The 14,211-nt window shown below is 53.3% G+C and overlaps 1 protein-coding gene across 1 annotated transcript in view; it reads right to left on the reverse strand.

Annotated features, from left to right (window-relative positions):
* SCN4A (sodium voltage-gated channel alpha subunit 4) overlaps window positions 1-11,679 on the reverse strand; it is a 33,706-nt gene extending 22,027 nt beyond the window's left edge. Inside the window, exons 1-11 of the mRNA XM_009644209.1 lie at window positions 11,416-11,679; window positions 10,989-11,107; window positions 9,971-10,060; window positions 9,167-9,295; window positions 8,934-9,025; window positions 6,909-7,217; window positions 5,057-5,120; window positions 4,189-4,330; window positions 3,121-3,333; window positions 846-1,001; window positions 466-589 (exon numbers count right to left, since the gene is read on the reverse strand). Coding sequence (XP_009642504.1) covers window positions 466-589; window positions 846-1,001; window positions 3,121-3,333; window positions 4,189-4,330; window positions 5,057-5,120; window positions 6,909-7,217; window positions 8,934-9,025; window positions 9,167-9,295; window positions 9,971-10,060; window positions 10,989-11,107; window positions 11,416-11,679 — 1,702 coding nt within the window. The remainder of the gene's footprint in view (window positions 1-465; window positions 590-845; window positions 1,002-3,120; window positions 3,334-4,188; window positions 4,331-5,056; window positions 5,121-6,908; window positions 7,218-8,933; window positions 9,026-9,166; window positions 9,296-9,970; window positions 10,061-10,988; window positions 11,108-11,415) is intronic.
* Between the last annotated feature and the right edge of the window lie 2,532 nt (window positions 11,680-14,211).

Genomic DNA, 14,211 nt, shown 5'->3' on the forward strand with positions numbered 1-14,211 from the left:
TGCCATGCTGAGATTGCAAGGACATCCAAGGGAACTGCTCTGGGGAGGCCAGAGGGTTCGGTGCCCGTTCACATGGAGGACAGGGCTGAGGAGCCTGCTGTTGTTGGGTCTATGGTACTTCTTGCTGAAGTTGAGGGGAGCTTGGGAGGCCACTCAACAGCTCTCAGCTGACCCTCGAGACTGCTGTAATCAATTGTGATCCCATTCATTTGCAAGAGATGTTGTGTTATTGCCTCCAGGCATCACCCTAGTGAGTTGGGGTGAAAAGCCTTGCTTGAGTATCACCGCAGTGCACTGACCCCATATGGAGACCCTAGGTCCAGAGTCATCCCTTGTGTGGGGTTGGAGATTTGGGACAGCCGCTGTGACTGGTGTGTGCCAAGCACCCCAAGCCCACCAACGCACAACGGTCAGACTAAACCAGCTGGCACACCCAGCCCTCACCCAGGCTGGGGAAGGACATACCTTCCACAGCATTGGAGATGACGCTGATGGCGCTCCCCACCCTCTTCTCCAGGCCTGGGCCATCTTGGTTGCCCACAGTGAGGTGGTTGTGGTCTGATTTCTCTGGCTCATTGGTTGGGTTGAACTAGAAGGAGAGGAGGCCACAGGGGATGAATGATGCAGAATGCCACAGGCTATTTAATGCACTTAAAGATAGAGCAGGCAGAAAAAAAGGGCACAATCTGGAGAGACCTTGGGGTGCAATATGGGAACTACAGGTGGGCTGCAGAAAGACTCGTAGGACTCAACCCACAACAAGCTGGGCACAAGCTTGTCCCTCCACCAGGGTTTACTGGGAGGGGCACCCTCAAGGGACGGCAGAGACAGAGCTGAGGACGTACACCAATCACCGTAGCAGACCGCTCCAGCACGACCTTGGGGACGACTTGCCCATTGCAGTCCTTCGCCTTGTCCTGGTCACTGTTCAGGTCCGAGTCGCGTTCCTTCTCAGCCGCGCTGCTGGGCAGGGAACCGCTGCTGGACTGTCGCTCCTGCAACTGCAGCAACCCACGTCTCCATCACCCGCCTGCCCGCAGCGTCAGGAGCAATCGCTGCAGGGCCCCAGGTTAAGGAGGGGGGCACATTGAGCCCCAGGACTGCCCTGGGCAGGACTTTGTGACTCTAAATTCTGCTGCTGCAGGACCTGGGCAGCAAACTCAGATCCTCATGAGCAGCAGCAAGGGATGACAATTGCAGTAGCTAAGCAGAGGCTGCAAGCCTTGCCTCTTCACTTGCACACCCCACCATGCTAAGCTCTCCCCACAACGGTATTAGATCTGCTCAAACTTGGTCAGGGTGAATAATTCACAAGGACAAAACTATGCAAACCTTTTCATTTCTGTCCTGCATGAAACTTTAATCTTTGAAATGTGCTTTCATCCGCAATGGGAAAGAAGCAAAATCTTCAAGGCTCTTGCTGAAAAGCGACATCCAAGATTTTTGGCCTTGCGCTGAATTTGCGAATGTTTGGGTCAAGATTTAGAATTTTTTCTTCCCATTTTTTTTTAATTAGGTTTTCATTTGCAGATGCAATAATTTCTTTTGTTTGTTTCTGACAGTGGCATTAACGTTTGAAGTTTGCTACACCCTCTCGTAGCCCTAAGAATGCCACAGCGGAGCGGGAACCTCTCCGTTCCCACTGCACATCACTGCGATGCAACGCGGTTTCCATGCCCGGTTGCTGGATCCAAGCACCTATTTCTTGCCCTTGCTCTCAGCCTTATCCCCTTGGTCTTCTCCATTTCTCCAGCTGGCAATAAAAGCGTATCATCCCTCAATAAAGCCCTTGGGCAACTCACTGGTTAATTTGCTCAGGGAACGGGCCACAGTGCCAGCTTTATTCCCAGCCCTGGAGTCCCCATCCCTCGGGCAGGGCTTGCTTAGACCCATCCTGCAAACAGCAGCAGCCAGATAAGAGCAAGCCGCTTCCTTGGAGGCTGTTGTCGCTCAGCACAGATAAGCAAGGAGAGATAGAGGCTCTAGCGAGAGGAAAACACTGTTTTGTGTCTCTCTACACGCGAGGAAGCTGGTCTCTTGCCCAGACTAACAGTTAGATTTGCAGGGATGTCTCCCATGGACATTGCTGACATTGGCCAAAAGGATGATTAGAGATGGAAAATGGCTGAGCTGCTGTTTCAGACACCACAGAAGATATCCCCCACATTTCTATAGGCATATTGTGCTGAAAAGAGACTCCCAAGGACTGCAAAGGGGCTAAGATAACACCTTGGGACCATGATGGAGCAAATGGGTGGAAATCAGCCAGTGTAGAATAGAATCACTGAATTGTTTGGGTTGGAAAAGCCCTTTAAGATCAAGCCCAACCACTACCCTAACCCTGCCATCCCACCACTAAACCCTGGCCCTAAGCACCTCGTCTGCCCGGCTTTTAAATCCCCCCAGGGATGGGGACTCGACCCCTTCCCTGGGCAGCCCCTTCCAGCGCTTGACAGCCCTTACGAGGAAGAAATTTTTCCTAATGTCCAGCCTAAAGATATCAGCTTGGAGAAATACCAGTGCAAACTCTCTGCAGCATCAGGCATGTGGATCTGCTGCTGTGCTGGGGTACGTACAGCAGCGAGGCCAGACCCCGAGAGCCATGCCTCAACTCCTGTGAGGACGCCTGGACCTCTGCAAGAGGCAGGGTCTCTCAAGCCTTCTCTGCTGTTGCTGGTCGTGGCCAAAAGCAAATGGTTTTGCTAATGCATTCCGCTTTGCTGCAGCTGCCTGGCCTCCCCTGGCTCTTGGCCGGGGTTCCCACTTGTGATGTGCTGCAGGAAGGTGCAGCGTTAGTTCTGGTGCCTTGGATTCTCACCTCCTCCTCTCAAGCAATACCGCACCTCTCTGCTGCCTCCCAGTGCTCCCTGTGTTGGATTCTGGATGTGGAAATTAAATTTTTTTCAGCCTTTTTTTGATCCCCACCCAGGATAGTATTGCAACTTTTTGATTCAGCCATGAGTAACTATTTGGGGCAGTTGCTCAATTATTATCTTTGGTTACTGTGGACCAAATGGGGTTTATTCTTGCATTTTACATAAAGAGAGGCACCACCACGCTTGTCACTGCCTCCCCTTATTCCTAAGGTCCCTCATTTTGGCCTCCACACTTTCCACCAACCATCTTCTCTTGTTCCTCTTGATGCTTCTTCAGCTGCTCCATGAGCTGCTGAAATTCCTCCTCCTTCTGCTGTTCCTCCAGCATCGTGGCGTCGTTTTGTTCTGCGTAAGCCATGGCCACCACTGCGAGGATGAGGTTGATGAGGTAGAAGGAACCAAGAAATATCACCACCACAAAGAAGATCATGTACGTTTTCCCTGCTGCACGCAGCGTCTGTGGAAAGAGGAGGCATGGGCTGTCACACCACCTTGGCGTGATATCGGTTTGGCAATGTTCCTAACAAAAGGTCTTGCACCAGGGCACCCTCCCATTTATGGTAGGAGTACAATATTTTTCTCCCATCTTCCCCCAAGGGCTGGTCATTGCCCAGTTGACCTTCCTGCAGCCCATGGCTCTGGGTTAGGACTTGCGTGACACAGCCAGAAGTCTCGGCAAACCCAGCCACGCTGCTCTGTACTATCTGGTAGCCCAAGAGCTGCAAGCCTGTACAGAGATGGGACCAATATTTCATCAGAGACTCACTTTGCTGTGACAGGGGCTGATATCTTTCAGCTCCCAACTTCTCAGGCCCCACCATTGGGCCAAGAGCGGTCCTTTTCTAACTCCAGAGCTGGGCATAACCACTTCCAGAGGACATGTGTAGCCTTTAGACATAGCCTTGCTTGACAGTCCCTGGACCCAGGGTCAGATGGGATTTTATGGAATCTGCACCTTCTCCCAAGAGGATGACTCAATGCGGGGGAGAAGTGACCTAGCTTTTCTCCCTCACCCTCTCTCTTAGCTCAGGCCAGAGGTGTACCAGATACTCTTATAAATCCCTGATTTCCATGATAGAGCCGGCAGCACTGCTGAAGCACACCTGGGCTTTGCCCTGGAAAATCCACTTCAGTGCTCAGGCCGGGGAACTGGATAAGACCATGCCCCATCTCTGCTGATCCTGGCTAGATCCATAAACCACAGGACAAGGTCCCATGAGTTTCCAATCAAGTGACTTTTCACCTGTCCTAGACCAGGGGCAGCGTCAAAATGAGAGGAGCATTTGCACAAGGATAAAAATTCGGTGCCTACCAGCTGGAAGAGGTTCTCCCAGAAGTCCTGCGTCATCAGGCGGAAGAGGGCCAGGAAAGCCCAGCTGAAGGTGTCGTAGCTGGTGTAGCCGTAGTTTGGGTTCCTCCCCGCCTTCATGCACTGGTACCCTTCAGGGCACTTCCTACCAGAGGAGCCACGGGGGCAGCTGGCGTGAGCCCCTGGCGCTGCCCCTCCTGCACCCGCAGCAAAGCGCTCCATCCCCGGAGGTGCTGAGGTGCTTCAGCAGACCAAGTACCCCTGGCCGGTACAGTCAGGATGCCCAGACTGATACCACCCTCCCCAAGCTGATACAGTTGGGATGCCTGGACTGATACCACCTTCCCCAAGCTGATACGGCTGGGATGCCCCGGACTGTACACACGATACCACCCTCCCCAAGCTGATACAGTCAGGATGCCCGGACTGATACCACCTTCCCCAAGCTGATACAGTCAGTATGCCCAGACTGATACCACCCTCCCCAAAGCTAATACAGTCGGGATGCCTGGACTGATACCACCTTCCCCAAGTGGATACAGTCAGGATGCCCAGACTGATACCACCCTCCCCAAAGCTAATACAATTGGGATGCCTGGACTGATACCACCTTCCCCAAGCTGATACAGTCAGGATGCCCGGACTGATACCACCCTCCCCAAAGCTAATACAGTTGGGATGCCCGGACTGATACCACCTTCCCCAAGTGGATACAGTTGGGATGCCCAGACCATTCCACCTGCAAAGCCACGTTCCCAGCCCCGATCCTGTCCTATCCCAAGCATCAGTGATCCCATGGGCTGCACTGGCTGCCTCATCCCCTCCCCGGAAGCCACAGGGGACCTCAGCCACCGTCGTGAGCTGCACTCACCCAGCATCACTGCTGTTCCCGCAGAGCAGGGCGTCAAGCGCTCCATCCAGAAAGTAGAAGTTGGCTTTACAGGTGGGGAAAGAGCAAGACATAAAAAAAGAAAAAAACAAAAACCAAAACACAAACATTGATTTTCAAATTCTTGGCAGCTCCTCGCCGTTAGGGAAATTCCCTGAATCCCAGAGTTGGCACTGAGTTATCTCCTCTCCGCTGACTTTGCTATTTGCATTGAGCTGCTTGGCCCTAGCTCAGCGAGCTCGTGGCATTGTTTCACCGACCCAACTAGGTGGCTCCCAAACCTATGAAGAGCTCTGGGAACAGCCAGGTTGGCCAGGGTCAGGCCTCTGGGGAAGGTGGGTTAACATGTGGGCAGAGAACCAGGGCTGGTCTGTTTTGCTGGGAAAATGTACAAAATAGCAGAGCATTCCCAGGGAGGACTGAGCATGGGGGCTGCAGGGGTCCCAAAAAAGCCTGGGGAAACTGCCTGCTACTGCTCCATGGCTATCACTTTCCTCCTGCTGCTCCCATCCCAACCAGCCCCTACCTGGTGGGGAAACCCACCCTGCTCACAGTCCTTAAAGCTCTTCCTCACAGCTTGAACATGGACCCAGAGCCACGCAGTGCCACCACGGGTCACCTGCCCCCAGGGATGCATAGACCAGCACCCGGAGACATCCACCCCAGGTCACGGCAGAGGGCAGCTGGACCCCATCCTGGGCATCACCACAACCCTTCCAGGAGCCATGCAGGGATTTCTGGAGCTTCCTCAAAGCACTCCCAGCTCTGGCTGGCTTCTGGCCACCAGGCTTTTATTTAACCTATGTGGGCTCATCGAGGAGATGTCCCGCTTGTGAAACTCCAGGCAATATATTTTTGGCTTGGCCTCAACAGCTGCTAACCTGAACGTGTGGCCGCGGGGTGCTGTTGCTATTTGCACTGTGCTCATTAGATCCTGTATATTGAATTTGCACCCCTACCAAGAAGCCTTCCTGTAATTAATGCCAGAGCTACTTGTACAGTTGGGCAAAGCAGCTCAGCCGAGACGTAACTGACTGTCTGCTGAGTGCCATAAACGAGATGTGAAACATCCCTGTGGAGCATCCCACCACTGTGCAGCTCTGCCAGGCAGATTTTCTGAGATTTTTACATTTCCATGGAGTTTAAAACCCCCAAACCAAAGAATAAACAAAACCCCCTCCGCATGGGGTTTTTTGGGCCAAATTTGTTTCAAAGAAGTGGTAGGAAAGTAGCAAACTTGGAGACCTGTCTGAGGACCTGTGCTTGATCTCACCTCTCCCTCCTCCTCCTCCTGTTGGCTGTCATGGTGTTGCGTGCTTGCATGCAATGCTCACCGGACACAGGGGTATGTGGGGAGGGACCCAGCTATGATGCAGCAGTGAAAGTGGGTGAGAAATGTCATTCCTGAATTCTTCCCTCTGGTTTTCCACCCAAAGTCCCATCTGCTCCTGGAGGGTTTGGTCTCCCTGCTGTGACCAGCCAGATGGAGCAGCTCTTCACCAGTGCCCACCCTGGAGGGGAGATTTTGCCCTCACTAACAAGTGGGAGAGATGGAGGCACCGGTTTGTCCAGGCCTTCCCATGGTTAAACTTTTCTAGAGGAATTTAGCTTGCCCAGGTGGACTTCATTTTCCATGGCAAGGAGGATTTGATCCCATCTGTCAACCCTGTGGGTATGCACAACCCCTTTTTCACCCACGGGCCACATCTCCCTGTAAAACACCTTGGCAAGAAGATCCATGCACGCAAACCATCTGACATGGAGCAAAAGTGAGGAAGCTGAGGAGCAAACCAAGGTGATGGGTCAATGGAGAAGGGGATGCATGAGCGTTTACCTTCATCGTTGATGTAGGCCTCGAAATCAAAGGTGCTGTTGCTGGTGAAATTGCTGGTGAAGTTGCTGGTGATGCCATCAGTGAAGTTGCTGTAGAGTGTTGTGTTGGCCGACATGTCGTTGTCCAGCCACAAGTCCCCCAGCAGGGTGTCGTTGAGGGGGGGCCACCGCACGCACTTCTGCCGGAGGTTCCCCATGAAGAGCTGGAGACCAATCAGGGCAAACACGCTCAGGCAGAAGACGGTGAGGATCATGACATCTGAGAGCTTCTTCACCGACTGGATCAAAGCCCCAACGATCGTCTTCAGCCCTAGGGGGAGGTATCACTACTGAGCTAATTGCTCGTTTGCTAATTATGGAGAACGTGCTATGGTGTTCCCAAAAGGTGCTGGATCTGGTGGGGACATGTGGTATCACCAAGTTCACCCCCAGCTCTGTGCCCCACATTGCATCCCAGCTGTCCCTCTGTCCCCACACACTGCTGGGCAGCATAAAACCTCCCCCCAAAACTGTCACCCATGGACCAGTGCCAGCCAAGCCTTCCCATGCCAACCCTTACCTGGGTCCACTCCAGACTGGCAGCCATCAATTCCTTTTGGCTTTATGCTTTCCCCAAATGCCACAGTCTGGCCTTTTTTTTGGCCCAAACCACTAGAGCAGACCACTTTGCTGTGGCACATGGAAAAGCCATTTGCCAACCCATCTGGAAGATGCTGAGCACTGCTTTCAGCTGCAGAAAAGCCTCCGTGATCCAACCCCCCCACGTGCTGCTGTCCCATGCATGGCTGGGAGCCCAGCCAGACCCTCCAGCCTGATCCCTTCAAGCTGGAGTGATCCCTTCAACGCAGCCGAGTGAATTTGATGAAGTGACATCTACATTAAGCATGGGGATTAACTCCTCTCTCCCCCCCAGCATTGCCGTCTCCTCCACAGAGGAGGCTCACCCACGGATCCTTGGTGGGCTTTTGACATGGAGGATATCGTTCCTGTCACCCAAGGTCTACACGGATGAAGGGTGATGCCAGGACATCCTGATGTTGATCTTAAAAGCAGCTCTGAGCACAGAGCTTTCTCACGTGGAGGCAATTCCCCAAAGACGCATGATTTTTAGCCCTGTCGTTATGCCAGTTCTCCCCCTGCCCAAACTATTTAGGTAAAACCCTGTTCTCCAAGGGCTTGTCTATGTTGGGAAACTGCTGAGGACAGCCGTTCTAAACCAGCTTATTTTTGCAACTGCTATTTCTGCAGAGCCTCTTGGGGGGATGTCATTCCAGAAAGAAGCGTCAGCTTATGTGTTGCTAAATGCAATTTTTAGCCTGTTTGATGGAGGCGAAGAAAACATTCAGATATGAATCCTAAAGATCTGGAAACTGCAGGGACACAAGAATTTAATCACTGCAAGAAATTATCGTTTTCAGTTTGATCTCACGCTTCTTCAAGGGGTCTGACCTAGCATTTCTGTGAGCTTGCGCTAGGTGATACCAAAGCAGGGTATTGAGATGGCATCAAATTTGGGAAATGGCCATCAGAGGCATTTGATAACGTGCTCCTAATGCTGCAGGCTGGATGTCTGGGGTGACATTAAACACTTGCCACGTGGCTCTTGCACTAATACCCATTAAATATCTCAACTCTAGCGCCAGAGCAGCCAGCAGCAGGGACAAAACTGAGTTTGTGGCTCCAAGGACCAAGCAAAGCGTATCAATTAATGGAGCCCATAACCACAATGTGGGCACAAATCCACTTTAGGCATCTCCAAGGAGCCCTGAAAACACCATGTTTAGCTCATGGGGCCTTTCCCTGGCCAAAAAACCGAGTGAGCACAGCTAATGCCAAGATGTAAAATCAGCAGGACCTGGCCCAAAAGCTGAATTATGTAGAAAATCATAAATAAGTATCGAATACCTTATTTCCTCTGTTTTGTCTTAGAACCATCAAAAGAACAAGGAATTGCTGTCAACTGTGGCAAAACCTGAGCTCAAGGAAGGGGAAGCTATGGAAAGGAGACCCCTTCTTTAAGTCTCACCTGGTATCACGGTGATGGTTTTCAAGGCACGGAGGACGCGGAAGGTCCTGAGAGCAGAGATGTTCCCCAGGTCCACGAACTCGGTAATGTAGCTGCAGGACAGGAGAGGAAAGGGCTTCAAGGGCTCTGCCAGGCACCCACATCCCTGTTTCTCATCCCTCCTCCCCAGTTTCCTCTCCATTCTGGGTGCAGTGGCCAGACCTCCTGTCCTTGCCCCATCCCACCAAACTCACGCCATGGAGATGACCATGAAGTCCAGCCAATTCCACGGGTCGCGCAGGAATGTGAAGTTATCGATGCAGAACCCTCTTGACAGTATCTTGATGAGGGACTCAAAGGTGTATATACCAGTGAAGGTGTATCTGAAATGGGAACGGTGACAAAAGGGATGCTCACCTTGGTCCAAGAACCAGCTCAGGATGAGGTTTTGTCCACCCCAGCCAGTGGGACTGTCTTGGGGAGCTGAGTCTGGGGGCTCATGGTCATGGGATGCTGGGTTCTTGGGGTGCTTCAGCACTGGGGGAGGTTTTCACCTCACCTTGTAAGGCAAGTTGGGACATTTTGAGGTACCAAGCCCTATTCTGCAACACCTCCCACCCTTGCTGATGTCCCACCACCACCATGCTCTCTGTAAAACCCTGCTGAGAACTGACTGTGCAGAACCACAGCAGAAAATGCTGGATTTTCTCCTTCTCACCAGGGACTGGTTGTCCATGCTCCTTGGACTGGTGGATCTGCTTGGCCTCTCCAGACTGTCACTGCTGACCTGACCCAACCTGCTCAGCAGTGGTCTTCTGTCACAGGGGCACCTCCAGATTCTGGGCAGCCCTGAAACACTCACACTCTGCAATGCCTAATGCAGAGCACCTCTTCTGAAATCAAGAGGGCCACCAGCACCTCCCAGTGACACCTTTCCTCCTCTGAAGGGTGCCAGAATCCTAACACCCCTCTCTCAGCCTTGGTCCTGTCCCTCCTGCGGATGACCAAGCGGGGATGGCCCCCATGTCTGGGGGAGGTCACAGGAGGCAGGGACTTACTCCACGTTCTTGGACCACGCCGGGGGGTTGCTCAGTGTCATAAACACGCAGTTGGTTAAAATCGTGATCATGATGAACATGCTGAATAATTTGAAAGTTGGTCAAGGAGAAATGCTGTGGCTGTTGCCCAGCTTCCCCCCTTCACATGGCTCTGAAGCCAAGCACCCCTACTCCTCTTGTCCCTGCTCCCACCTTGGTCCTGTGCCTTCCCGCAGCTCTCTCCCAGCTCAGTCCCGTGCTCACGCTTTCCCCTTAATCCCCCTGCTCCCATATGCATGGTCCTGGCCCCTGACCTCCCTTTCTGCTCCCCTCCCCATCTCTGTGGCGCTGGCTATCCCTCCCTTCTTGTCCCCTGTGCTCCTTCCTCTCCATCACCCCAGGATACAGCTTTCTCCACTTGTCTGATCCCTCTGCTACAAACACCCCCTCTTTTTACTCCTACCTCCTGGCCACCTACCCCTGCTGCCACCAGAGCTCTGCTGGGATCACTTTCCACCCATCCAAGTGCCCCTCTTTCTCTTGGGGTCCTTTCCTGTCTTTCCATCTCTGTTTGTCTCACACCAAAAGCCCCAGCACAGACCACGTTGCCTCCTTCCCTGTACCCCAATGTCCTGGTTCCTCTGCCTTCCCTCTGCCAAGCATCCTTTGAGCTGCCCAATTCACCCACTTCCTAGATAGGACAGGATCCCCTGACCTGTAACATTTTCCTTCCTTTCCAAGTCTCTCCAGACCTCAGAGACCTTGAACCTCTTCCTATGAAGCTCCACCACTTAGGTTTCTTCCTTTCTCCAACCAAGGAGAAAGGTGCCCAAAGCTTTCAAGCACCCACTCCTTGGGAAAGGGCCAAAGCACTGGGATGGCTGGGCAGTGGGTCCTGGTCATGGTGGGGGCCAGCCCTGGAGGTTTGCTCATCACACCATCATGAAACCCTTCTCCCAGCCCTCTCCCAGGGCTGTTTGCACTCTGAGCATCAGGGTTTGACCTGGCAATGGAGCAGCATCACAGAGGGCAAGGATATGAATGGATGAGCACTTTGATGGCTCCTCTGCGGATGGGGTGGAAGGGCCCCAGCAGGTAGAGGGCAGGGGTTGCCGAGAAGCGGAAGATGGACTTCCCTTTGTTGAGGACTATGAACGTCTGTGGAGAAAAGAGGGGAGGGAGATGGGTTAGCCCTTCTGCACACCCCCAAAACACCCACAAATCAAGTGCCACCATTAGAGGTGAGACCTCTATGTGTGCTTTGGATCTCCAAAGGCTTGGGACTTTGCCAAGGAACAGATGCTCTGGCTTTGGAGGAGAAGCAACCACAACAGTATGGGGGCAAGATGGGCTCAGATGAGACCCTGGGGCATGGTGGAAAAAAGACAAGGTCCATGCTTTGGTCTTTTTTGGGGGGACTTACATCTAATGCCAAGTCTACTCATGAGCTAAGCTCTGCCCCTCACCTTTTTATCCTTGTAGAAAGGGTCCAGGTCCTCCAGGGGGGTCCCGATGAGGTCTGGTGGTGGGTCACCATAGATGAGGGGCAGGTTCTTGCCGGCTTCCAGGTCACTGCTGGGCTTGATCTCCTCTTCTTCGGGCAGCTCCACTTGCTGCCGCTTTATCTTGAGCGCCTCTGCCTCAGCAATGCGCTGCTCGATGGCAGCCAGCGAGGCGGGGGTGAAGGGGCGGAGGTTGTCGGGGCCCGGGATGTGCGGCAGGCCGGCCATCCTCTCATTCTGCTCCCGGGCTGCCGGCGCCTAGCCTGCTGGGGAGAGTGGGGCTGAGAAGGCAATGCCAGCTGGTGCCGTTTTGGGGCATTTTTGCTCAACCCTTGAAGCCAGGTGGTGGCAGGATCTCAGTGGGTTTTTGCAAACGGGTTTATTGCAGAAGTATTGAACTTGCAAGAAGGGTTATCATGCATGGATCGCTTGCAGATGGAGCACCTTGCATGCTCCATCTCCTCCCAGACTCCCATTCAGCCTCCGATCAAAAAGCACCATCAGGTTGAGAACCATATGAGCTGAGCAGATGGTGTCCCTGGCACCAGCTGGCTGTTGTTAGACGTGCAATTTCACAACCTAGCCAGGGTCGTTCAACAAAACACACCACCTTCGGCACCAGCAGCACCACTCCTGCTGCCTCCCCTTTGCGATATGCTGTATGGCGTTGGCACCTTTCCACCCGCACCTTGTGCAAGCAACCTGCGGCGCTCGAAGCGAGAGGTTCCTTAGCCAGAGAAGCTCGGTCCCACAGGGTCAGCGGCCGTTTCACAGCACCCGTCCGTAGGAAACACAAGAAACCTGCAGTGCCCGATGGCTCTGCTCCCAAGAGGAAGGGGTTAAAGTCTTATCAGCCAAAAAGCAAGTCAATAATGGCACTTTCTAATGTTACAGCCATCAGGGTGGCTCCCCAGACAGGAATAGGATGGGTCATTTGGGAGAGATAAGGGTGGCTCCACTGAGCAGCAGAACAACAAAAAGGGTTGGAGAGAGCAAAGGGGGAAGCAAGGAACTGGCTGCAGTGCCCTGAGCGAGGCAAAAACGCCTGGCAAAGGCTTCCTAGGCACCAGAAAGGTTCTTGCTTTGAGTCACCTTGCCTCGGTCTCGCCTGGATATCTGTTCAACCCACGAACACTGGCTTGTGCTGGAGATGAGCCCAGGACACTGCAACACTCAATCCCGCTTTGCAGGGATACAGGGATAGATGCACCCCTCAGCCTCACCCTCCCCCAAATGAGCATCCCACTGGCAAGCAATGACTCCTCCATGCACCAAAGCTTTACACGATGCTGCTGAGCACCTGCCCCCGAAAAAGCTTTAGGATCAATGCTCCTCGCAGCCCCAGCCCTGCCATGCTGAGAGCTGGAAACCTTCAGCCCTTTGTAATGAAGGGGAACCGGGCATTTGTAGCCCTGATGGGAAGAGAGGCTCTGGGTGCGTAATGGTATCGACACGTTCCTATGGTGATTATAAAACCAAATGCTAAAAGCAACAGCAAAGGGAGGTATTGATTTCAAGCGGCGCAGGATAACGGCATTTTAGAAACCACTACGCTCCCTCGCTCTTGCTGCTGAACTACATCGTGGTGTGCAAAATGGATTTGCTTCTGCCAAGGGGTGGGCAATGCCCACAGCAGCGCAGCGTTGGGGGGCTATTGCTGCTCACCCCCATCGCATCCAGCCCCAGGGATGAAGCAGGGACTGGCCCTGCAACGTCTCTTGGTCAGAGACCACCTTCATCACAGTGTTTGAACAGCCCCTTCATGGCACCAGGGCCTTGATTCACGCTCAAAAGGCAGCGGGTAGAGGGATGGGAACACTTGCTGCTTTTTGGAACAGGGCAACCTTTACCAAAAAATAAAAATCATGTGGCAAGAGCCCCGATTTTTGTATTTAAACCTGTTTTAGAAGAAGGGGAGTTTTATCCTTGCTGAATGGGTTTATCTAATAGGATAAAGGATCTTAAAGGTCTCTTCCATCCTAAAGGATTCTACAATAAACTGAGTCACATAACTGCAAAGCGGAGTCCAGCACTGCCTACGACCCAGCTTGCGGCCCAAATCGCTGCAAAACAGAGAGCCTGGAGCAGCTACCTCAGAGGGGCACAGGCCCACCTCACCCCAGGCCCACTGGACCCCAATGGTGGGACGTCACCAATGGTGGGACCTCACCAACCGTGGGACCTCACCAAAGCAAGCACAAAGGGAATTTTCACCACCACAAGTCTCTGCAAGGGGACGGTGCCCACAGCAGCGGGTCAGCAGGATACCATCATTGCTTCTTCTCATCCAGAGTTATTCCGGATTTACCCCCATTTCACACTCTACAGGAGCAGCTCTGGAAACCTGCCCTTTGCATTCCCTTGACACCATTGGCCTCAAAGCTCAAGCCAAAAGCACGGGGCTGTGTCTGGCTCTATCACCCTGAGTCCCACCGGGGATGCACGCTCAAGCAGGACCCACAGCACCCATGGGGGGACCAACCCACCCCATCTCCTGGGGACTCTGAGGACTCACAGGAGCTTGCTGGTCTAGGCAGCCTCAGTTTCCCTGGAAATAGGGTTTGCAGAGCTCTTAGGGCAAGCCTGCGTTATGGGCCATGCCAGTGCTCTGTCGGGCTCCAGCCCTTTCAGCAGCACCCTGCTCTCCAAGGCTTCAGCACATGGGGTGCTGCATGGTCCACATCTTCCCTGCAGCCTCCCGCTGGGTGCTGCCCCTCCAAACACCCAGCAATGCCTTGTCCCCACTTGCTTCGCCCCGCC

This window comes from Egretta garzetta, unplaced genomic scaffold, assembly GCF_000687185.1.
Source record: "Egretta garzetta isolate BGI_Z169 unplaced genomic scaffold, ASM68718v1 scaffold488, whole genome shotgun sequence".
NCBI lineage: Eukaryota > Metazoa > Chordata > Aves > Pelecaniformes > Ardeidae > Egretta > Egretta garzetta.